The following is a 25,078-nucleotide window of genomic DNA, read 5'->3' on the forward strand; positions in this document are numbered from 1 at the left end:
CCATTAGCTCAGCCTCCTTCCCCACAGCCTGGCCCCTCCAGGGACCGAAGGGATTCAGACCACAATGCTCCCAGGAACTGTTTTCTGGACCCTTCCCTGAGTCAGAGCAACTGGAGCAGTTGATCTGTCCTGATGCCCAAACTATGCAGCTCACACAGTCAGTGGGTGATTTGCAAGCGGGGTTGGAAGAGATGTCTGATGATGACAATGATACCCGGTTGTCAGTGAGGTTGTTGTCATGGATGTAACTCAAAGTGAGGAGGAGAGTGAGGAAATGGAGTTGACAAAATGACTTTAGGATACACACCGCCACAGTTAATAGTTTGTTAATGCTGTTTGTGCCTTAAAGGGGAGGGTAACTATCACTTCATAGAACGATTGACTATAACTTTCATATTGACATGTCAGCCTCCTTACCCCCAACAGTTGCCAAAATAGGGCAGAGGTGGTCAGGTCGTCACCTTTTTGTTTCTGTTTGTCTATCCTGGAAGTGATGATCAGGAAGGAACAGATGCCACACTCTGCTGATGGCCCTCTGCCCCTTCCTTTAAGCAAGTAGGGTTAGGGTCAGCAAGTTTGGTGACATGTCAGAAATTTGGAAATGATGGTTACCCTTCAGTTTAATTTGTTGGGATTTATACATATTGTAAGTTTGCACAGTATGAGAGAGAAATCTATCTAGTTTGCTCATGCTAGTTTGTTAGCACTTAAACCAGTAAGCACTTAGAATTGTGAGTTGTCACATTAGTTAACTAGGGAATGGGATGTCACTACTGATGGGTTCATAGTTTTCAGTTCATAGTTCACATTGTAAAAGTTTAACCCCTTAAGGTCAAAGCCAATTTTCGTTTTTGCACTTTTGCTTTTTCCACTTTATGTTTAAAAGGCCATAGCGCTTGCATTTTTTTCACCTAGAGACCCACATGAGCCCTTAATTTTTGCGAAACCAATTGCGCTTTGCAATGACAGGCATTATTTTTCCATAACATATGCTGCGAAACCGGAAAAAAATCATTTGCGCTGTCAAATTGAAAAAAAAAAGGAATTTGTTTTGATTTCGGGGAGTTTTGCATTTACGTCGTCCGTCCTATGGTAAAACTGACTTGTTGTGCATGTTCCTCAAGTCGTTATGATTACAACGATATGTAACATGTATAACTTTTATTGTATCTGATGGCCTGTAAAAAATTCAAACCATTGTTAACAAATATATGTTCCTTAAAATCGCTCTATTCCCAGGCTTATAGCGATTTGTCCTTTGGTCTATGGGGCTGTGTGAGGTGTGATTTTTTGCGCCATGACATGTGCTTTCTACCGGTACCTTGATTGCGGATATGCGACTTTTTGATCACTTTTTATTACATTTTTTCTGGATTTGATGCAACCAAAAATGCGCAATTTTGCACTTTGGAATTTTTTTGCGCTTACGCTGTTTACCGTGCGAGATCAGTAATGTGATTAATTAATAGTTCGGGCGATTATGCGTGCGGCGATACTAAATATGTTTATTTATTTGTTTATTTATTTATTTATAAAATGGGAAAAGGGGGGTGATTTGGACTTTTAATAGGGATGGGGATTTTTTATTAATAAAAAAACATTTTTACTTTTATTTTTACTTTAACTAGAAGTCCCCCTGGGGGACTTGTATATAGACAGTAATGATCTCTCATAGAGATCAATGCTGTGTATATACACAGCAAAGATCAATCAGATCGGTGATAGATTGCTATGGCAAGAAAAAATGAAACTTCTGCAGAAGCATATAGCATTATTTATTACCTATCTATCTCAGTTTTGAAACTACCAAAAATCCTTTTGTTTTGTGTTTTTTTGTTCTGTTTTCTGTTTCTGTATTTCCTGGTTGAGCAGATGTACTCAGTACTAAAGGTTCCAGAATGCATTGCTGTCCCTCTGTTTTAACCAGGCTGTTGCACAGAATTAGGCATAATGGTGCCATTAGGCAGCCTCAGAGGCATGAATACATGCTGCCCCTGCTGTTTCCTGTCCATTTCCGTTGTGTTTCCATCAATTTCTGAGGTTGACAGGTTTTCACACGACCTTCCCTCTACCGAACTTGGGTCACCTGCAAAAATGCTCGAGTCTCCCATTGACTTCAATGGGGTTTGTTACTTGAAACAAGCACTCGAGTATCGGGAAATACTCGTCTCGAGTAACGAGCAGCCGTGCATTTTAGTACTCGCTCATCTCTAGTTTCTACTAATGCTATCAGCTCAACTTATTTAAAGCGAATGTACCATCAGGTACATTCACTTTAAGTATGGAAACGGGTATCTAACATAGCACCATCTTTTTTAAATTATCACGTATTAATAACACACAGTTCTTTTTCTTTCTTGTTAATACAAGTTTATGAGGTGAAGACTATTTCATGGAATGTATAACCTGTGAAGAATTGTTTTCTCCATTTCTAGGCATTCTGTAATTTTCTATGAAATGACATCAAAACTGCACTACACATTGGGATACAAATGGCTAAAAACAGCATTTATTCTATTTATCTCTTTTTTTATCATTTCCCATTGATTATATAATCACAGTGAGGCTCATAAGTCAATGGATCCAAACAGAAAAATGGTTTATACAATATAGTTGTGTAGAAACCATCTATTTTTGGAAAATGAAAAGTAAGGAAGAACCCAAAGTAGACCCACAGATGCTGGATTGGTCAACCTCAACCCCATGATTTCAATGCCACAAGATGATTGAACAGTTTTTACTTTAAGGGTGCCTTCACACCTACCGGATCTGCAGCGGATTTTCTGCTGCGGATCCACAGCAGATCCACAGTGGATTTGACTAAATGAATGAACACAGCATTAAATCCGCACTGTAAAATCCGCTGCGGATCCGCTGCTGATACGGTGTGTGTGAAAGCACCCTAAAAGGTATTTTTCAGGGAGGGTTTTATATGGCACTAAAATAATAAATCTGGTAATACTGTATATTCAATTCACAGCTTTTGGTCCTTTCCCTCTATACATAATATGTAATGTTGCTAGTGTATACACAAAAAGGGGATGGAGGATGAGGTAAAGGAAAGCAAGGTAAGTATATAGAATTTTACAATATGTTTTTGACTCGTACATCAAGTAATATTTTTTTCCAATGCATGCAAATATTCTTAGCTAAAATTAGTTTATTATTCAAGGAAGTGATACTGAGAAGGTAAATACAGAAGACGTTTCATGTGACTCATGTGGAAATCCTTGAAGTGGTTGTAATTGTGTGGAGTATTGCTACCAGTATGGGGAGCTAGCTGACAGAAGGCTTCATCTTCAGCCCTTCCCTCACTTCCCAGCACACATGCTTTAAGTCTGATGCAATCCTTTGTCTGCTCAGTAGAGTACGCACATCCACTTGGCCAGCTAGCACTGACTCCTCATCCCAGTCAGCCTGTGATCCAGGAATCTAGCTTTGGATGTACTGCCCGGTCATCAGACTAGCTGCTCTGCTCCAGGACCCAGGTAACACCCTGTCTCCCCATATATTTCTCCTCAGCATCTATCTACCTGGATGGCTTTACCTTGTGCCATGTACGAATAGGGAATACTGGCTTTTAACCTGAATACAGGCAGAAATGAGATGGACATGTATTTTCCTTTTATATATTCCTATATTTATCTATATGTTGCTCTAGAGTTCTGTTCCTGGGAGGTGATGAAGTAAGATGTCTAGGTAAACAGCAGCACGTTTACATCCTATGATATCCTCATTGAATGGATGCTGGACTGAGCTGCGATTCACTGCAGTGTACCAGGACTTCTGCTGGGCACATCCTTCATAGATGCATTGTATCCACAGAACTATATATGTATCATTCTCCTTCATTGTATTCATGTATTGGTTGGCTTACACAATGGGATTATAATGATTGACCCAGAACATAGACTACTATCTTGTGATGTCTGAGACTATAGGCATATGGTCGGTAGTGATGATGATGATGATGGTGACACACATCATGGAGGGTCCCCATCCTCTAACATAGACAATATGAACTACATGTACATTATAACAGCTGCCATCTTAATTGGTGGTGGGTTATTTGTCATGATTCATTCATTAGAGTCATACAGTATAATAATGTAGCATGTGGCGATGGTGAGTGGTGCCCTTTAACAATGTGCTGCTATCACATGATGTCGTGCAGTCACAATGTATTCATTACGGCAGGAGGTGAGACTGACGTCACGGGCACAATGTCATGAATATGCACATGTCCCCAGGCAATTGTCACATAATTCCCTCCAGTCAGCACGCTACGCAGTAATAGTCCAGCAGTTGTTACATGATATTTGTATGTGACATTACATTCTACGTGATTCAGCAGCATTTCGTACCTATATTTGTGTTATAGATGAAGAGATCAATGGTCTAAAATGTACTATTCCAATTTCTGGTTGACTGATAGGAAGTGACGTTTTAGGAAGGCAAGTTTTCTATCCACCATAATCCTCTCAGATCCCACACTATAATCCAAGGCACAGATCTGTAAGCAAGGCAGAACAGGCAAAATGAGTTCACTGATTTGTTTGCTTAAAAATATTCACATATGAGAAATACATATAAAATATATATATGTATAAATAAATTTAGTTTCGTCTAAGAAATACAAAAAAGGAGGTTGGCAGCCTGTAGAGAATGCATAAGGGCATCTATTCGTGACGTCCACAGGGTATAAATAGATGTCTGGTATCCCACTTGCAGAGACAGTCACCTAATTGCAGGGTTAACCTGAACAGCAGCCAGCAGTGATAATCCTACACATCTCCACATGTCCCCAAGGGCTCCAACTACTCAGGACTTACCAGTTTTCTGAGTGTATCAGTTTTTACAGAGTGTATTTAGTGCATAATGGTTTTACATTTTCAACTTTCCTCTTATTTTTTCCTTTGTATGTGATATATATATATATATATATATATATATATATATATATATATATATATATATATATATTTCCCTTACAGAAGAATTATTATAATATGCCTATCCTGAGACATTGGCCCATGGTGTGTGTCCATCTGTTTATATTTTACTGCTCTTAGTCTAGTTATATTTTTGTATTTATTCATTTTCATTTTACTGATTTGTTTTTATGCTGTTTATTTACAGTTAAAGTTGGGAAATATTTACTTAGTTGGTGTCCTAAACTTAGACTAAATGGTCTACGGATAGGTAGTTTAGCAAATGGCATAAGCCACATTGATAATTCTGGCACATCTGGCATCTGTTATATTTTTACAGTGCAGGCAAATTGTGTGCAGTGGTATTCCTATAATAAACAGAACCTGTCAATCACACCGCACTCCCACCAGTATTGGGCTTCTTGAATTTGTAACCAATAGGAGAAACATGGCAGTATAGAATAGTGATATTACTTAATAATGAGCATAACTATTATTATCATACCTTAATAGTTATAGACAGTATCTTCAAAATGCAATTTGTCTCTAAAACAAAAAGTGTGTCTCCCTGTTCTGTTCCGCTGCTAAATGGTATTTTCAGCATCTTATTAACATGTTTCCTGGAATGGTTGAGTAAAAACCAATATCGTCCTCACCAAAGCTCTCACAGGCTTTGCCACCCACTTTTTCCAGACTCCTGATTAGCAGTAATAATCACTCTTCAAAACCTTAGAAAATATGGGTAATAACCCATAATAATATTTAGTAAATGCTTTAATACTTTTACTTCTTTAAGAGTTCTTGTCATTAGAGACATGTCAAAAGTTTTGATCAGTTGGGGTCTGAGTGTTCAGACCATGACCGATCAAGAGACTGAACCAGGAGAAGTACACACACAGTGTATTCACTCCCGGCTCTGTGTTATGGACCACCACCTAATGTAAGAGTCCTATTTCACGGCCTGATCATAAAGTGTAAGCAGGCGGGCGATCTGCTAGATCGGCGCTTGTTTGCTGAACAATTACACAGGCCGACTTTCAGCCAGCAAGGGCTGCACAGACATCGTTAGTGATATCCGTGCAGCCCCTGCCTTTAGTGTAAAATAACAAAGTATTTACTTACCTTACCACTATCCGGGCCTTACCTGGTGTCCTTGGGCCTTTCCCAGTCTCTGCAGCTGCAGTTCTGCCTTCTGTTCCAGTCTCTGCGCTGATAGGCCATTCAGCCAATCATTGGCCAGGGTCCTGTCTCGGCCAATGATTGGCTAAGCGGCCTGTCAGTGCAGAGACCGGAACAGAAGGGAACATAAGGCAGAGCTGCAGAGACCCGGGAAGGGCCGGGAAATGTGGTGAGGTAAGTAAATGCTTTATTATTTTATACTACAATCATCAACCGTGCATCACTATTACACATAGCGATGCACGCTCAATGATTTTAGGTCTGGACCTAAAGAAACGATGAAACGATCATCAGTTGATCATTCCCTCTATTACACAGAGCGATGATCAGCTGATTCGGCCGATTATCGCTCCGTTTAATAGGGCCCTTAGTTTGTGGGGCCATCTAGGTCAGACAGACACAGAGCAAGGGAATGAACACTCAGACCCCAATTGATCAAAACTTTTGACATGTCTCTGGCTATGGCTAGGCTGTGTTCACACGCCGTAAAATAAAAGTAAAACATGGACATAATGCTAAGAGAAAAATATGGCTGTATTTTCAGGGTAATAAGGTGTTCTGTTGAAGTCTATGGGGAATTGACCTGTAGTGCACACACAGTAGAAAAAAAATGTCTGTAATTGAGTACTGGTGTAAAAATAATTAACACGCCTATTTTTTACGACTTTTTTTTTTATTTTCACTCTTTTCACTCAAAATTACATCAGTATTTTCATATTATTTTACTGTGTGTGAACATAGTCTAAGGCTCACACTGTATTTTGGTCAGTATTTAGTCTGTATTTTGGTAAGTATTTTAGTATTTTCAGTCAAAACCAGAAGAGGAACTGCTAAAAAATATTATAGTGGGAAGATTTGCACTGTTGTCTGTGTTTTGTCTGTGGTTTTCACTAAAAGGCTTTGTTACCACTTCGGGAAAATATCAGGGAGGCAGCTGTCTTAGGCAGCCGCCTACTGCAGCTGTCTTAGGCAGCCGCCTACTGCAACATAGACGGCCGCCTACTACTGATAGTATTACGGAGTGGGAACATAGCCAAATACTGACCAAAGAATATATGTGAGAACATAGCCTAAATAAAAGGATAATAGTCTAGTTATGGGTAGTCAGGCTGTGTTATAACAAAGCAGTTTACTCTAGAGCACTGTGTTCAAGCATGATGTTTGGCATGGTCCACCAAATGTCTGCATTTACAGTTTTACAAATTTCAATACAGGTGAGGTAAAGGTATTTTAATGTATACTGACTAAACCTATGCGAAAAGGAAACTCTTTGACGGACATTTTCTAACATGCGCCCCTGGCGTACACCATGGAGAAAGGGCAGTACATCAGTCATATCCGCTTCTCACCTGATAGGCAGGCGGGAAGGGGGGGAATGACAAGTGGCCTCCTCTAGCACCTTAATTATCATGACTTACATTCCCCTGAAGGTGTAAATCATGACACAAATTATTATCCGTTTTATTATGATTTACGCCTGCGAGCGGGAATGAATCATAATAAATCGGGTAATAATTGGTTTCTAGAGTAATTACGACACCTCCCAAGCAGGTGTAGATTTGCTGCGCATGTGCCTCTTAGTAAATCCAGCTGTGAAAAATGGGATGGGGCTCTATCTAAGACTGGCTTACGAGTACACCAGTCTTGATAAATGTCCCCCTTTATGTTAGACTTTGGACGTGTTTGATGTATATATTTGGAGGATTTCCTGGTATATACATGGATCGTAAATTCCACACATCGAGTCAACTTATTCTAAAATGGAAATGAGAAAGTCAATATATTCTTAGAGAACACTTGGCTTTACCTGTTAGTAAGTTTTGCTTTAAATCGCACATAGGCCCTTTTTGCATTGGGTAAACTTTGAAAAGCTGTAACAAAAATGTCTAACCACAAAACTTGCACAGGAAGTCAGTGAGCCCTCTGTGAGTGATACCATCTACACACCCTTTCTAATTTCAGCTTATTTCTCTAGAAAGGAATAAAACCGAACATGTACCCTTTTAAATTAGGCAGAAACATTGGGAATGTTGCTTTATCTATTCTGCTAATGTATATTTATAGGTTGTCCTGTATCAAGTACTATAATCTGTTCTGTATCTCCCCTATACTGCAATTTAGTTCAGATACCAACCACTTTCCCTCACAAGTGGATCTCTCTACATAAACAATTCAGTGGCTCTGCAGGTTAGTCTTGGCTTTGCTACATGGAACCCCTTTCAAGGTCAAAGCTTTAGTAGCAGAGCATCTACATAATGAAACACTGTGTACAGACACTTGATGGGAAACCTACTAATTTTATAAGTCCAAACATCTGCTCCCCTGAAGCTTTCTATAGGGTCTCTGACATTAGAAGCTTTCTATAAGGTCTCTGACATTAGAAGCTTTCTATAAGGTCTCTGACATTAGACTTTGCTGAAAGGCGACTTAGAAATAGGAAATCCTGACACCACTTCTGCACAACCACAGCGGACAAACCGCCAACTCTTTACAGGAAACGAGCAGAGTAATAATAAAAAAATATATTTACATATATGTTATATATATATATATATATATATATATATATCATATTACCAACTGACATGGGCTCTACACAAAACAGCAACAACAAACTAAGAAAATTATAAGATTTAAAAAAAAAAAAAAAAGAAAAGGAAAAAAAAAGTAAAAAAAAAAAAGGATTTTGACAAGGATTTGGGCAGTAACAGTATTAGCCATGTGATGGCTTGCAGCTGTGCTCTAGTGTGTGCACAAAGCATTCCTATATGGGTAATCAGGTGGCTGCAAAAAGGTAGTGGCATAGTTCCCATGCAAATCTAAGGAGGCACAGATCAGCATCTATACTATATGACTGGTACAACCACATGAGGTGGGGGGTAACTTCCTGGAGACTTCTTTAACTTATGAACAGAGTATGAAATGTCAGTCTTTGTACATTCCCTCATCGTTTTATCGCTCTAAAAGTCGTTTGTGTTTAGTTTTATTTACCAGTGAACAAGAATAACAGTAGAAGAGATGAGGTTTCAATGGTGGGTGACATGAGGCCTGCCTAGCTGACGTTAATCTGCTGAGTTGCAACAGATTTGACATAGGTTTAAACTAAAGAGTGCAGTCTAAAGGATTAAAGCATACCTATTATTTGGCTGGTGCGTCACTGGGGAGACAGAACAGTAAAATATTTTTGCTCTCACAGTAACTTAGAAACCTTATTGCTCAGATGAGGAGTAAGGAAAGATGTGAAAGTGCATTTGTCAGGTCCAATTCACGTTCCAAACTGCTGACACTGTCAGATAACTGGTAGGTCGAGACACATGGTAGCTTTAATATATCCTGCTGTGTCTCCAGAATGTAGAAAATGCATTTATTACCTAGTGCAAGGTGTCTGAAGATATAGTGATATATAGTTTGGGGGGAAGGAAGTACTGGATGGAATGACCTAATTAATCTGAACAAATGTATGAAAGGTCAATATAGAGATCACTCTATTGTTCTTTTTATACTCAGAAATTTAACAAAAATGTAATTAGAGCAAAGATGATTTCTACAGCAACATTGAAAAATAGAAAAAATACATCCTGAAAGAGCATTAAGCAAACTGTCTGCCACAAGATGTTTTTGTCAGTAATTTGTAAAATAATGTTAAAGGAGAAGGCATAGTGTAAAAATCCAGGTCAGGCAGGGGTGGGTGGTAACATAATAAAGAATCTGTACTTACAAGACCCCCCCTGGGGGCTGCTGAACAGTGCACGTGTACCTTAACGATCCAGCACATGTGCAGTGTTCAGACAAGTGATGAATAGGAGAAATCCTGACCAGGGGCATTGCTAATAATGAGGAGAGCAGGAAAGAAGGTAAGAGAGGCGTTGCAGGCCTAGGACACAGACACTGTAGGCCACACCAGTTTGACACAGGGCCGCAAGCTTAAAAGTTGTCCTTTAGGACTGCATCACCTGCTGAACTAACCGCAGGACAGATCTTGGATTAAAAGCAGCTATTCAACGGTACAAGCGATTTTAGGGGGGCGGGGGCAGATTGTGGGTACAGAGTCGCTTTAAGTAAACTTTTTACTTTTTGTATAATGAACATGTGGGCCACCATCCCTGTGGATAATGAGCATCCAGGGTTGTAATTGTGTTTAACCCTGATCTGTGTAAACTACTTGCTAGAAACTGTATTCTTGCCCAGGGTAAAGGAAAGCCTAGCTAAACTTCTGTCAAACAACCTTTTACCATCTTTTAATAGCAGGCTGTGCAGGTCCTCACTCTGTAGCTCCTGCTCTAAGAACAATATGTTACGAATAGCTCCTACTCTAATGGCCAGGATTGGAAGAATCTCCAGTCTTGACCATCCCCTGAAATAATCAAGGCATAATCAAGACAGACTACAGCATCTTTATGGATTAATGTGTTTAAAAAGGTACTAAAATATTAAATTTAAAAAGAATAATAATAATTTTATTTATATAGCGCCAACATATTCTACAGCCCTAATGGTAAAAATATTTTTTTTTTACTACTGTGTACATATCACCAAGTCAAAAAAGCTACAACTGCAAGGTACTGCATGTTGTATTACCTTGCACTGCCTTTACGAGTTGTAAAGCAACTGGAAGTAAAAGTCAATGAAAACATTGAAGAGGTTGCAGCATTGCCATGGGAACCTTGGCTCCTTCAAGTAACTGATCGGTGGAATGCCAGACCTGGAACCCCACTTATCTTATCAGGCTGGTTTCACACTGCATTTTTGCAATCCATTTTTTTTTATCCACTTAAAAAAAAAAAAAAAAAAAAACGGATGCATTTGTGTGCATCTGTTTGATCCATTCCCCATGGACTTCCATTATAAAAGAAACGGATGAAAACATCGTTTTTTTAACATACACAAAAACTCATTTTTGTGTCTGTTTTTAATCTTTTTTTTTTTTTTTTTTTTATTAAAAGTCAATGGCAAAAAGTGGATGAAAAAAATGGACTACAAAAACGCAGTGTGAACCCAGCCTTGGGCTATGTTCCCACAATTTATTTTTTTTTGACCTTTGTCTCCAAATAACAGCTGTCATTTGTACAACAACCGGTATTATGAAATAATGGCCGTTATTTGGACTCATATGGCCAAAAAAAGATGTGGAAACATAGCCTTAAAGGGGTAAAAATCTGCTGCTGAGAGATTAAATACGTGTTAGATTTAGAAGTCAGCTTGTACTACAGCTACAGTCTCATTTCAGTATGTGTCTGCAAGGACAAGTCAGCTTCTCCAGAGGTCTTTTAAGGCTGTACAGCATCCTTTCTCTTCCTGTTCATTGTATGGCTAATATTAACACATGTATATTACAAAGTATTATCACTACATCTTATGACATTGTGTAACATACAGTTACAGAATATTTGTACAGAACCTTTTCAGGTACCCATTAAGGAGCAGCTGTTGTTTCTGTTCTAGGACACACTGCCCTTCAGAATCATGTGCTGGCAGATACTGAAGTAGATAAATGGCCCGGTGGCAGAACTGAATGATGGCAGTCATAGTAATATTAAAACATTGCTAATTTCGGTTCACTCTAATTCTCTGCTTTCCATCTGAAATCTGACATACTGTGCAGAATTCAGAATGTCTAATTCTAGCAGGCAATGCCCTATGTAGCTGCCTGAATAACACCAGTGATTAGAAGGTGACACTTCCCAGTACCAGGAGACCAGTATGCACCTGGAAAGCTTATATGGCTAAAAACACTACTTGTCACACAGCTGCTTCCTGTCACTGAGAAACATGGAACATCTGAAGTAATATAACTGAGCTGATAAGAGAATCATTTCATTGTCCTTTTGTTTGGCAGACAGTTTGTTCAGCTACCGGTTAATTTTTCTCTATTATTCCATATACAGGCACACTCAGCTTAGCTGAACATTCATATATAATTAAATGGGAATATTGCAGTGATGTCGACCCTTGGCCCTCCTGCTGGTGTAAAACTACAATACCCATCATGCCTGGACACCCAAAAATCTGACTTAGTCTAGGCACGTATTATGGGAATTTTGGTTTTGCAACGGCCAGAGTGCCAAGGTTCGCCATCACTGGTAAAACCTCTGGCAGTAGCTTATCTTACTTGCGAACAAACCTATCCTCTTTTACCTGACATCTGCAGTTGGTAGTCCACCATAAACATTAGATAGTCTCCTAAAATTAGCAGGTTTAAAAAACACTTATCTAAGGCTGAGATTACACATTGTAAAATAAGAACAACAAAACGGCTTTAAAATAGGTATAAAAGGGGCTTTTTATATCTAAAAATATGCTCAATTAGGCTGGATTCACACTACGTATCTTTCAGTCAGTATTGTGGTCCTCATATTGCAACCAAAACCAGGAGTGGATTAAAAACACAGAAAGGATCTGTTCACACAATGTTGAAATTGAGTGGATGGCCGCCATCCCCTTCACGTCAGCAATCTGTATATATATGTTCCTATTGCACATGCCCCGTGCAGTAGGAATGTATATATACGTTCCTGCTTTGACGGGGCTTTGTGATGAGAGTGGGATCGCTGCAGGGATAGCGATCCTGCTCTCATCTGAGTGAAGCACCGGAGGTAAAGAGAATCAGCTGCGATCCCGCAGCTGACCCCCATTAATCCCTTAGTGACCGCCGTTTCGGGGCCGGTGCCGCCGCTGTATTTCATCTCCCCCCACCGTGAATCCACGGTGGGGGGAGATGAAATAAGTAAAATCAGACCCCAGATCAACCCCCCTAGTGCCCCGATCACTAACCCCCCTCCCCGCGGCGGCCATCAGATCCAAGATTTAAAGTGAAAATGAATGAAAGCCCCATGCTCTCCGCCACTGGAGAGCATGGGGCAGTGATCGGGGACCCCCCTGTGGTATATACCGCTGATGGCTTGTGCCATGTGCTCCCCGGCACTTTTTATCCCCTGTCACCATAAATGATTGGTGACAGGGGATAAAAAGTGATGTGCCCCCAACCCCCCCTGTCACTTCTGTCCCCCAGTCACCCTCCCCTACCCCATATACTCACCTGATCCTGGAGCTCCTTCCTCCTCAACGTCCTGGCTGGTTAAGAAGTGTGCATGCGCTCCACAACCAGCCAGCTCTGAAAATTTTAAGTGACAGAGACCAATTTGGTCTCTGTCACTAAACTATGATTACTGTGATAGAAAATATCACAGTAATCATAGTAATACAGTGAAAATGAATGTATAAAGTACAAAAAGTGACAAACATACAAAAAAATAAAACACACACTTTTTATTATAGTAATAATAACCCCCCCAGATTACCCGTAACCACCGCAGGTTGCCCGTAACCACCGCGCGTTGCCCGTAACCACCCCAGGTTGTCCGTAATCACGTCAGATTGCACGTAACCCCCCCAGATTACCCGTAACCACCGCACATTGCCTGTAACCACCGCACATTGCCCGTAACCATCGCACGTTGCCCGTAACCACCGCACGTTGCCAGTGACCCCCTCCAGATTGTCCGTTATCACCCCAGATTGCCTGTAACCACCCCAAATTACATGTACCCACCCCATATTACCTAAAAGCACTTCAGTCTATCCATAACAATTCTAGATTGTCTGTAACCCCTCCAGGTTGCCAGTAACCACTGCAGGTTGCGCATAACCACCCCAGGTTGCCAGATTACATGCAACCCCCCAGATTGCACGCAACCACCGCAGGTTGCGTCTGACCACCGCACGTCGCCTCTGACCACTGCACCTTGCCTCTGACCACCGCAGGTCGCCTCTGACCACCGCACCTTGCCTCTGATCACCGCACGTCGCCTCTGACCACCGCACGTCGCCTCTGACCACCACACGTCGCCTCTGACCACCGCACATCGCCTCTGACCACCGCACATCGCCTATGACCACCGCACCTTGCCTCTGACCACCACACGTTGCCACTGACCACAGCACCTTGCCTCTGACCACCGCACCTTGCCACTGACCACCGCACCTTGCCTCTGACCATTGCACCTTGCCTCTTACCACCCCAAATTGCCAGTGACCCCCTCCAGATTGCCCGTAACCACGCCAGATTACAGGTACCCACCTCAGATGACCTATTAGCACTTCAGTTTATCCGTAACCACAGCAGGTTGCCTGTAACCACCCAAGATTGTCTGTAACCACCTCAGATTGTCTGTAACCACCCCAGATTGTCTGTAACCACCCCACGTTGCCCGTAACCACCCCACGTTGCCCGAACCACAGCAGGTTGCCTGTAACCACCCTAGATTCTCTGTAACCACAGCAGGTTGTACGTATTCACCCCACGTTGCCCGTAACCACCCCAGGTTGCCTGTAACCACCCCAGGTTGCCTGTAACCACCCCAGATTGTCTGTAACCACCCCAGATTGTCCGTAACCACCCCAGATTGTCTGTAACCACCCCACGTTGCCTCTAACCACAGCAGGTTGCCTGTAACCACCCCAGATTGTCTGTAACCACAGCAGGTTGCCTCTAACCACCCCAGATTGTCCGTAACCACCCCAGATTGTCTGTAACCACCCCACGTTGCCTCTAACCACAGCAGGTTGCCTGTAACCACCCCAGATTGTCTGTAACCACAGCAGGTTGTCCGTATCCACCCCACGTTGCCCGTAACCACCCCAGGTTGCCTCTAACCACCCCAGGTTGCCTGTAACCACCCCAGGTTGCCGTAACCACATCATGTTGACCGTATACACCCCAGATTACCCGTAACCACCCCGGATTACCCGTAACCACCCCAGATTACCCGTAACCACCCCAGATTACCTGTAACCACCTCAGACTGCCCATAACCACCTCCAGATTACCCGGAACCACCCCAGACTGTCTGTCACCACTCCACATTACCTGTAATCTAATTTTTTTTTTAATTTTAGTAACTGCGCTATTCTAATAACTATTACTAGCTGCGGTTTTGCTCCAGCAAATTGGCGCTCCTTCCCTTCTGAGCTCTGCTGTGTGCCCATACAGTGGTTTATGCCCACATATGGGGTACCGTTGTACTCAGGAGAACCTGTGTTACAGATTTTGGGGTACATTTTTTCTCCTGTTCCTTGTGAAATTTAGAAATTTCAAACTAAACCAACATATTATTGGAAAAATTCAAGTTTTTCATTTTTACTGGCCAATTTTGAATACTTTCCTCTAATACCTGTAGGGCCAAAATGCTCATCCTACCCCATGATGAATTCTTTGAGGGGTGTACTTTCCGAAATGGGGTAACTTTTGGGGGGTTCTATTCTGTAGACATTACAGGGGCTCTGCAAACGCACCTGGTGCTTAGAAACTTCTTCAGAAAAATCTGCACGAAAAATGCTAATTGGCGCACCTTCCCTTCTGAGCTCGGCTGTGTGCCCATTCAATGGTTTATGCCCACATATGTGGTACCATTCTACTCAGGAGAACCTGCGTTACAGATTTTGGGGTGAATTCTCTCTCCTATTCCTCGTTAAATTGAGAAATTTCAAACTAAAGGAACATATTATTGGAAAAATTCGAGTTTTTAATTTTTACTGTCTACTTTTGAATACTTTCCTCTAATACCTGTGGGGTCAAAATGCTCACCACACACCAAGATGAATTCTTTGAGGGGTGCACTTTCCAAAATGGGGTGACTTCTGGCGAGAATTTACTCCGCTGGCACTACAGGGGCGCTGCAAACGCACCTGGCGCTCAGAAACTTCTTCAGCAAAATCTGCATTGAAAAAGCTAATCGCCACTCCTTTCCTTCTGAGCCCTGCTGTGTGCCCATACAGTGGTTTATACCCACATATGAGGTACCTTTTTACTCAGGAGAACCTGCGTTACACATTTTTGGGGTACTTTTCTTCTCTTGTTCCTCGTGAAATTGAGAAATTTCAAACTAAAGGAACATATTATTGGAAAAATTTGAGTTTTTCATTTCTACTTTCTACTTTTGAATACTTTCCTCTAATACCTGTGGGGTCAAAATGCTCACCACACCCCAAAATGAATTCTTTGAGGGGTGCACTTTCCAAAATGGTGTGACTTATGGCGAGATTTTACTCCGCTGGCACTACAGGGGCACTGCAAACACACCGGGCGCTCAGAAACTTCTTCAGCAAAATCTGCATTGAAAAAGCTAATTGGCGCTCCTTTCCTTCTGAGACCTTCTTTTTTGGTACTTTCCAAAATGGGGTGACTTATGTTTTTTTTCTCTCTGCTGACACTGCAAATGCACCTGGCGCTCGGAAACTTCATCAGCAAAATCTGCAATGGAAAAGCTAATTGGCGCTCCCTTCCTTCTGAGCCCCGCTGTGTGCCCATACAGTGGTGTACGCCCACATATGGGGTACCGTAGTACTCAAGAGAACCTGCGTTACAAATTTTGGGGTGCTTTTTCTCTCATTTTCCTTTTGAAAATGAGAAACTTTAATCTAAACGTATATATTATTGGAAAATTTAAATTTTTTATTTTTTTACGGCCTAATGGTAAATACTTTCCTCCAGCCCCTGTAGGGTTAAAATGCTCATTATACCCTTACATTAATTCTTTAAGGTGTGTAGTTTCCAAAATGGGGTCACTTATGGGGGTTTCCAGTATACAAACCTCCTAAATCAACTTAAAAAAAGAACTGGTCCCTAAAAAAATCAGTTTTGGAAACTTTCACGAAAATGTGGTAATTTGCTGATAAATTTCTAAGCCCCGTAACACCCTAAAAAAGTAAAATATGTTTATGAAGTGAAGCCAGAATAAAGAGGACATATCAGTAATGTGACTTAGTAACTAATTTATGTGATACGACTTTCTTTTTTTAGAAGCAGAGAATTTCAAAGTTCATAAAATGCTAATTTTTTTAATTTTTTATGATATTTTGATGTTTTTCACAAAAAACACACAAAGTAGTGACCAAATTTTGCCACTAATATAAAGTGCCATATGTGACGAAAAAACAGTCTCAGAATCGCTAGCATACGTTAAAGCATCACTGAGCTATAAGCGCATAAAGTGAGACAGGTCAGATTTTGAAAAATGAGCCTGTCTTTTAGGTGCAAATAGGCTTGGTCTTGAAGGGGTTAATGGCAAATATTTGCTGTTATTTTAAAACAACGGCTGTTATATTGAAATAATGGCTGTTATTTACTGTTATATGGCGGCCATCCACTCAATTTCACCATTGTGTGAACAGATCCTTTCTGTGTTTTTAATCCACTCCTGGTTTTGGTTGCCATATGAGGACCACAATACTGACTGAAATGTACGTAGTGTGAATGCAGCCTTAAAGTGTATGGACCCATCAGTAGAAAAACTGCAGTAATACAAGTCTTTTTTTTATAGACTTTAATAAAATTGATTATTATATTTAAAAAATGCATTTTATACCCTATATAAGGTATAAGTTATAAGGTATAAGGTATAAGGTTTATATTTTTTCCCCTGTTCACCAGATATAGAAATTTTACTATTTGGTTATCCATCTGTACTTTTCACTGTGGGAACTTTAATGCAAAATAGGCTAAGTGACTGTTATAACTCTTATGATAATATCTCACAAAATTGTTCACAATAACCATTAATAAATTATAACCTTGTTTTCTTACGACTTTTGACTTTTTTTTTCTTACAGGTTCAACACTAAGCATACTCAAAGAAAACTCCACATTGAGTAACAGGTAGCAACTGGAACAATAAAAAAAAATGCCGTTCAAAAATGGCTTGGAATTAACTGAATTGCAGAATATGAACACACCTGAAGATGACAACATTAGCAATGATTCCAATGAACTTATTGAAGCAGACGGCAACCGTATCAGCAGGTAGGTAATGTTTCTACTGTAATTTCACGATCACAGATTAAAAGATCCATTGCTTTTCTAGAAATTAACCCATCCTGGCTACATAACATCCGTCACTAAATTTTATCTCCTGTGGTTGTCACTGCAGAACAAATCTTACAAATGTCAAAGAAAAGTGTAATGTTAGTGTGAGATTTAGAAAAAAATATCTAGGGGTTGTTTGAGTTTCAAAGTTTAAAAAGGAAAAAAATGGTCTCAGATAATATGATTGTTACCACTAGGCTTGTCCTCCTCCACATAAACTTTTTTGCATAACATTCTGAGTAAATGGCAAAATAAACCTTTTCCTGCCTTTTTCTTCAGTCTATCCGCTTCGGGAGAGTGCCACGGATGCACTTGTTTCCCCCACCTTCTTGATGTATTAGCCTGGTATGTCACCCAGCGCAAGTAAAAATCCCACACAGGTACCCAGTTCTCCAAAAGTGGTGCAGGCATGGTGAGGCTGTGAGTCTGTGTCTCTCACTATGTCCATTGTGCCTGCATTGCTGTAGACAAAGGGATGCCTGAGGGTGCCTACAAAGGATTTGAATCTGGACCAGGTATTGTACCGGGATAATGCATCAGCAAGGGAGCGTAAAACATGGACCAAGGTGTAACAAGGGGTACAAAGAGTGTAAATCCCCCCCCCCCCTGTGACACTCTCCCCAGCATATACTAACAGAGTGTACATAAAGACACAGAGGCCACTTTGAACTTTATTTTCACAGATATTTTATTATTAGCAACTCAATCCTGCAGAAAGCAGGGCATGCCCACAAGGGTATGGCTGTATTACTTTAAAGGGGTACTTTGGAGACTGTTTTAAAAATTGCAACACAGACCCTCTGCTGCCACCACCGTTTGTGTAATGCACATTTTTGACAAATGTTAGCTGAAAGTAAGTAGTGAAATATACATTTCACTACAAATACCACAGATTATGGAGATAGTCATTTTTGTTGAGTCTGATCAGCTATGCCACTGACACTGCCATGTATTATTATAGGTCCTCTTTCTGAGGGAGGATAAGTGGCTCATGTGGATAATACAAAGACAGCAGTATTATAAATAGCAAAGAGTAGCTGGTAGGCCCCGTAACAGACTTTGTGTTTGAGACCAGGGGCTTCAGGCTAGGTTTACACACAGCAAAATAAGTATTAAAATACAGCCTTCTTTTATACCTAGTTCATGGTGGTATTTTGTGTGTGTGTGTGAACCAAGTTTTAAGGGGAGTCTGCCAACTGCAATTCATGTTCCAAACTGCTGACACTGTTAGATGTTAGGACGTGGAGACACATGGTACCTCATATATCCATCCAATGCTTTTATTCTCTGATCTTAGGAGTCAAAGAGGCTGTCCCAAGCTTCTGAACTGCTGGCAGCAGGAATGAGTCTGCACACACATGCACCCCCTTCCATCCCTGTCCCAGCTTGATTGACAGTCAGCTGGAAGATAAGCCATGTTTCTGGGGATAGGAATGGGAGGGGGAGCAAGGAGGCGTTACTCTTCTTCACAAGCTTGAAACCAGAGAATAAACACATTTTTCTAAGTTATAGAAGCACATACAGATATATAAAAAGATGCCATGTGACTCCTCACACTAACAGCTATTTAACAGTGGCAGCAGTTTAAAATGTGAATTGCAGCTAACAGATTCCCTTTAAGTTACCACTGTTGAAGTGTCTTTTTTTTCTTTTTTCCAAAACAAAGTATATTATAGAAAGAATCTAATATTTCCTATATATTATTCACAGCTATCATGCTACTTGTTTTGGAATTTAAGAGACTTAAATACTTTACAGGAATATAGTCATTGTAGCCTAATAAAATTCCCTAGCTCCTTATCACAATAGCCTCTTTGAAGTGTATCAAAGATAAATATAATTTTTTAAAGTGCAGTAACTTGTATTAATTTATAGGTCTAAATCTCAAGGTTGTCTGTATCATAACCACTTTTTGGAAACCTTTTATAATGAAGCACTTTAGGTCATGGTATTGTGCCTGCTTATCAAAAATTTTCATAATAAATGCATTACTTGCCTACAGTAACAACAGATATACATTTGAATATAAGACTTGTACTAGGAACATTGCCATTGCTATGAATTAAATATAAACTATATAACCTTTGCCCTCATTTTGATACCTGAGCAGATGTACTATAGTCTCAACCCACACAAAAGGTTAATCAATGGCTGGCTTCTTATGTTGGTCACTAAGGTAAGAAGATTTCGCTACCTGATCCTAGTTATCCTGCTGTGCTGGATTTGTCAGTGCTGGTTCTCAACTTTAGCACACTCCGTAGTAAACAAAGCAGATAAGTATAAAGAAGAAGATATAGACAACACAATGCTGCCTGTTGGTTTAGAGATTTTTTGTTTCTTACCCCCAAATAACTCCTTATTTCAGTATAAGAAGTACATGGTCAGCGTAGGAATTGTTCTGTTACCTACCATTGATTTGTGCTGTATCACCAGAGCGATCAAATTGGCCATTGCATTGTCATATGGACAATGAGGGGATGTAATGCTACAACATGCAGTGAGAGCTATTATCTTATTTAGAAAAAGACTGGCTACATGAAGTTTGTTTTTTATTTGTGCATGCAGCAGTCTTTATAATGCATGCAACAAAGACAAATGTATGTAGAATGTATGTTCCAATGCTAATATACATAAATAAATCCTCCATACAGTGCAAATAGTATTAGGTTCACACTACGTATATTTCAGTCAGTATTGTGGTCCTCATATTGCAACCAAAACCAGGAGTGGATTAAAAACACAGAAAGGCTCTGTTCACACAATGTTGAAATTGAGTGGATGGCCGCCATTTAATGGCAAATATTTGCTGTTATTTTAGAACAACGGCTGTTGTATTGAAATAATGGCAGTTATTTACTGTTATATGGCGGCCATCCACTCAATTTCACCATTGTGTGAACAGATCCTTTCTGTGTTTTTAATCCACTCCTGGTTTTGGTTGCAATATGAGGACCACAATACTGACTGAAATATACGTAGTGTGAACCCAGCTTAGTGTGATACAAATAATGATAATAATCCATTCATATGCGGGGTGGTAGGATTTTACTTTAATTCAAGTCTGGATGCACTTCTGCTATAAGATATTTCTTCATTGCATTGAAGTCAAATTTACACACAACGTATAATCATGTTTTGTAGCTTTTCTTGTGGGTGGGGGGTTTATTGGAGCTAAAACAAGTAAAGTAGTACATTAATTGAAAGTCTATAGTACATACCTTAAGGGGAATCTGTCAGCTGCAATTCACATGAATTAAGAATTGAGAAATGAGCACTTAATCCTTCACTTTCCCTACAGTAAATTTATTGCGGACCGTGAAAGCAGAAGAAGTCTTACTAACAGTCACCTGGAAAAGAAGAAATCCTGTGATGATTACGTAAGTGTCCTTGTTCTGTACTCTAATTCAATATGAGACATTAAGAATAATTATATAGATGTGAAAATACTGTACATTTATATACTACCATACACACCCCCGCCCCGTCCCTCTTGCGAAGCTGGTGTAAAATGGTCAGATGCAAATATTTATTCGCAAAACGGCCATTTATGAATAAATCTATTCGCATCTGGCTATTTTACGCAAAAAAAAAACATCTTTTTCCATTGATAAATGTCCCCCTTAGTGTCCAGCATTGTAAATATGCAGTACAGGAATGGTGCAAACACAGGAGCTACACCCATACCACCGCACCGTGGATATAACTTGTATATTACAACTAACCTTCTGCTGCAACAGCAGTGTTTTGAAGCTTGATAGAGAATCAATGGAGCTCTGGGAAGACATACATCTTCTGCTAGTCATCCTATATCCTTTGGTGAGGGAACAACTTTTTATTGTGGAATAACTCTTTAGCAAGGGTTGAACATACCATACTGCAACATATGCAACCGCAAAGTTGCCCATTAGATGAGGTGGCATACTGCTGCTTTAAATATTAGTCTCTTGACTATTAGATTACTTCAAAAGGACAGAGCTAATGAATTTAATGTCTAACAATTAGTGGTAGATTTTTAGGGTGCTTTTACAGGGGCCGACTATTGGCAAGGAGCATTGCTAGATGCACCCCTGATAATCAGCCAGTGTAAAAGTGTCAGCGAATAGCTAAGAAGGAGCAAAATGCACATCCTCATTTTTTTGTATATTTTGTGCTATGCTTAAATATATGGCTATTGGCCGCAGATCTCCTTGTGTAAACGGGATATGCATCCGACAGTAATATATTTAAAAGACCGCATGAACAATGACTGATCGTGCTTTCTAAAGGCACCACAAATGAACACCGATCTCATTGATCAGTGCTCATCTACATCCTTGCACAGCCCCATATCGGTCCATGTAAAAGGACCCTTAGAGAAGCAAGTTTGGGTAAGTGGTCTGTAATGAGTTAATAGAAAGCAAGAGGCCTATAAAATGTTCTGGCACATGGGCACTTGGCAGTCTCTTTCCAAGCCTGGGGTTAACAGTTAGATATTACCAGTTCTATTGTCAATAGTATTACATGTAAACTGTGTGTATCATGTTATTCTTGTAAATGTAATTCTAGAAGTGTTTATTTCCTTTCTACAGAGTCCGGGAACAACATCTATTGGAATGTCTGTCTTTAACTTAAGTAATGCTATTATGGGGAGCGGGATTCTTGGCTTGGCTTTTGCTTTGGCTAACACAGGAATAGTCCTGTTCGTGTAAGTATCCATAACTAATATATATATTATATTATATTATATGTATCATAGCTTGGTTAATATAAAATATCAGTGTATTTCATAATATATTTATTATGAACATAATAACATAATATTAGTGACTGTTTACTTGTTTTAAAATTAAAATTTTCCTATATCCTCTAATTACATGAACCCCTTGACCGCCCATACGTGTTTCTATGGCAGTCACTAAGGGGCTCTGGGCTGGTCGGACCCTTTTTAAGGTTGCAGCCTATTAGACCAGCCCTAACTGCCAGTACCACAGAAACCTCAGATTCTGGCAATTTAACCCATTACATGCCACAGTCAAGGGATGATCATGGCATGTAATAGATCTTTGGAGCTCTGTTAACCCAATGGCAGCCCAGCAAGACTATTGAGGCATGCCAATGGGCTTCCATGGCAGCCCTGCCAGAGGCATAAACACTGCACTGCAATAGTACATGAGCGAACAAAAAGATCACTGCTGAAAGTCCTCTTATGGGGCATGTTATAAAGTAAAACAAAAATGTTAAGCTCTCATATGGCTTATTTAATTAAATAATAAAATTTATACCTCCCAGAATGCAAACATGAAAACAATGGAGAAAACTATTTGGACAACAAGGACCAAATTCGTTTTTGGCAATAAGGGGTTAAAACTAGTAAACCATTTTGAAAATGTCACTTTTTTATTTGCAGATTTTTAATTTATGTCTCAAGTAAATACAGTTACATACAATAACAAATATGAGAAAAAACATAGCTGCTCCAGAAACAGCGCCACTCTTGTCCTCAATTTGTGTGTGGTATTGCCGCTTATTTCCATTGAAGTGAATGAGGCAGAGGCAGAGTGTGTAAGTAATACCACACACAATCTGAGAACAGGTGTGATGCTGTTTCTGAAAGTAGGTGGGTTTTTCTAATCCTGATAGCACCTTTCCACATATTTTAAGTGACTTACCTACATTTTTGGATAGTATTTGATGTCTTTATGTGAATATTTGATGCTTATATAGACTGTCAACATGTTGGATTTTTTTAGATGGATAGCATAAGTTATCTTCTGCAACTTATCACAAATCATGTATTTTTCTTGTAAATCTTCTTAGGGTATCCTCAGGGGGCAACAATTAGTTTGCTGAGTGAAAGGACAGGGTAATGCAGGGATTATAAGTATGGCTATGTTCACACAACGTCAAAAATATTAAAAAGGCGGCCGATTTTCATATTTAAAATAACGTCCGTTTTTGCCGAGATTTAACTGCAATGCAATGCATTGAAGTTAATGGGAAGACGGACATCCAATGCACACAGCGTATTGAATAACGGACGTTTTTGCCGCGGGCGTCAAAATAATGAACATGATCATTATTTTCTGACGTCTTTTGCAAACAGCGGATGTTTTTTATTTGTAGTTCACACACAGTTTTCCTTTTGTCACCGTTCTGGCTCCGTTTTTACTATTAAATTCAATGGACTTTTCAATAAAGCCGCATCCAAAGTCCAATTAGTAATTCCAAACTAGTATAATGTACAAACACCCTTCAGGGGAGTGTATAAGTGTATTGTGGTTTCTATGCTTTTGCACCCCTGTCCCCTCTCTCTCTGTTTCTTACATTATTATAAATGTCATTATGATATTTTACATATATGAATACTGGTTGTTTTATTTGGTTGTATTTTTCATGACTCTATGGCCCAGACTTATCAAACTGTCTATTTTTCCTCACAGCACCCATTCACAGCTCAGGTTTCATTTTACCAGAGCTTATTAACCCCTTCGGGACCAGGCTAATTTTCGTTTTTGCGTTTTCGTTTTTTCCTCCTTGTGCTTAAAAGGCCATAGCACTTGCATTTTTACACCTACAGACCCACATGAGCCCTTATTTTTTGTGTCACTAATTGTACTTTGCAATGACAGGCTGAATTTTTGCATAAAGTACACTGCGAAACCAGGAAAAAAATTCAATGTGTGGTGAAAATGAAAAAAAAAAACGCATTTCTTTTATTTGGGGGGGAATGTGTTTTCACGCCATTCGCCCTGGGGTAAAACTGACTTGTTATATATGTTCCTCAAGTCGTTACGATTACAACGATATATAACATGTATAACTTTTCTTGTATCTGGTGGCCTGTAAAAAATTCAAACCATTGTTAACAAATATACGTTCCTTAAAATCGCTCTATTCCCAGGCTTATAGCGCTTTTATCCTTTGGTCTATGGGGCTGTGTCAGGTGTCATTTTTTGCGCCATGATGTTTCCTTTCTATAGGTACCTTGATTGCGCATATACGACTTTTTGATCGCTTTTTATTAAATTTTTTCTGGATTTGATGCGACCAAAAATGCGCAATTTTGCACTTTGGGATTTTTTTTCCGCTTACACCGTTTACCGTGCGAGATCAGGAATGTGATTAATTA

The 25,078-nt window shown here is 39.9% G+C and overlaps 1 protein-coding gene across 1 annotated transcript in view; it reads left to right on the top strand.

The window, feature by feature from the left end:
• The first annotated feature begins 3,283 nt into the window (after positions 1-3,283).
• SLC38A1 (solute carrier family 38 member 1) overlaps positions 3,284-25,078 on the top strand; it is a 49,985-nt gene continuing 28,190 nt past the window's right edge. The window contains exons 1-4 of the mRNA XM_069955982.1: positions 3,284-3,488; positions 17,718-17,907; positions 21,269-21,347; positions 22,539-22,654. Coding sequence (XP_069812083.1) covers positions 17,789-17,907; positions 21,269-21,347; positions 22,539-22,654 — 314 coding nt within the window. The 5' untranslated portion in view covers positions 3,284-3,488; positions 17,718-17,788. The remainder of the gene's footprint in view (positions 3,489-17,717; positions 17,908-21,268; positions 21,348-22,538; positions 22,655-25,078) is intronic.

The sequence above is a fragment of the Dendropsophus ebraccatus genome, chromosome 1, assembly GCF_027789765.1.
Source record: "Dendropsophus ebraccatus isolate aDenEbr1 chromosome 1, aDenEbr1.pat, whole genome shotgun sequence".
Taxonomy (NCBI): domain Eukaryota; kingdom Metazoa; phylum Chordata; class Amphibia; order Anura; family Hylidae; genus Dendropsophus; species Dendropsophus ebraccatus.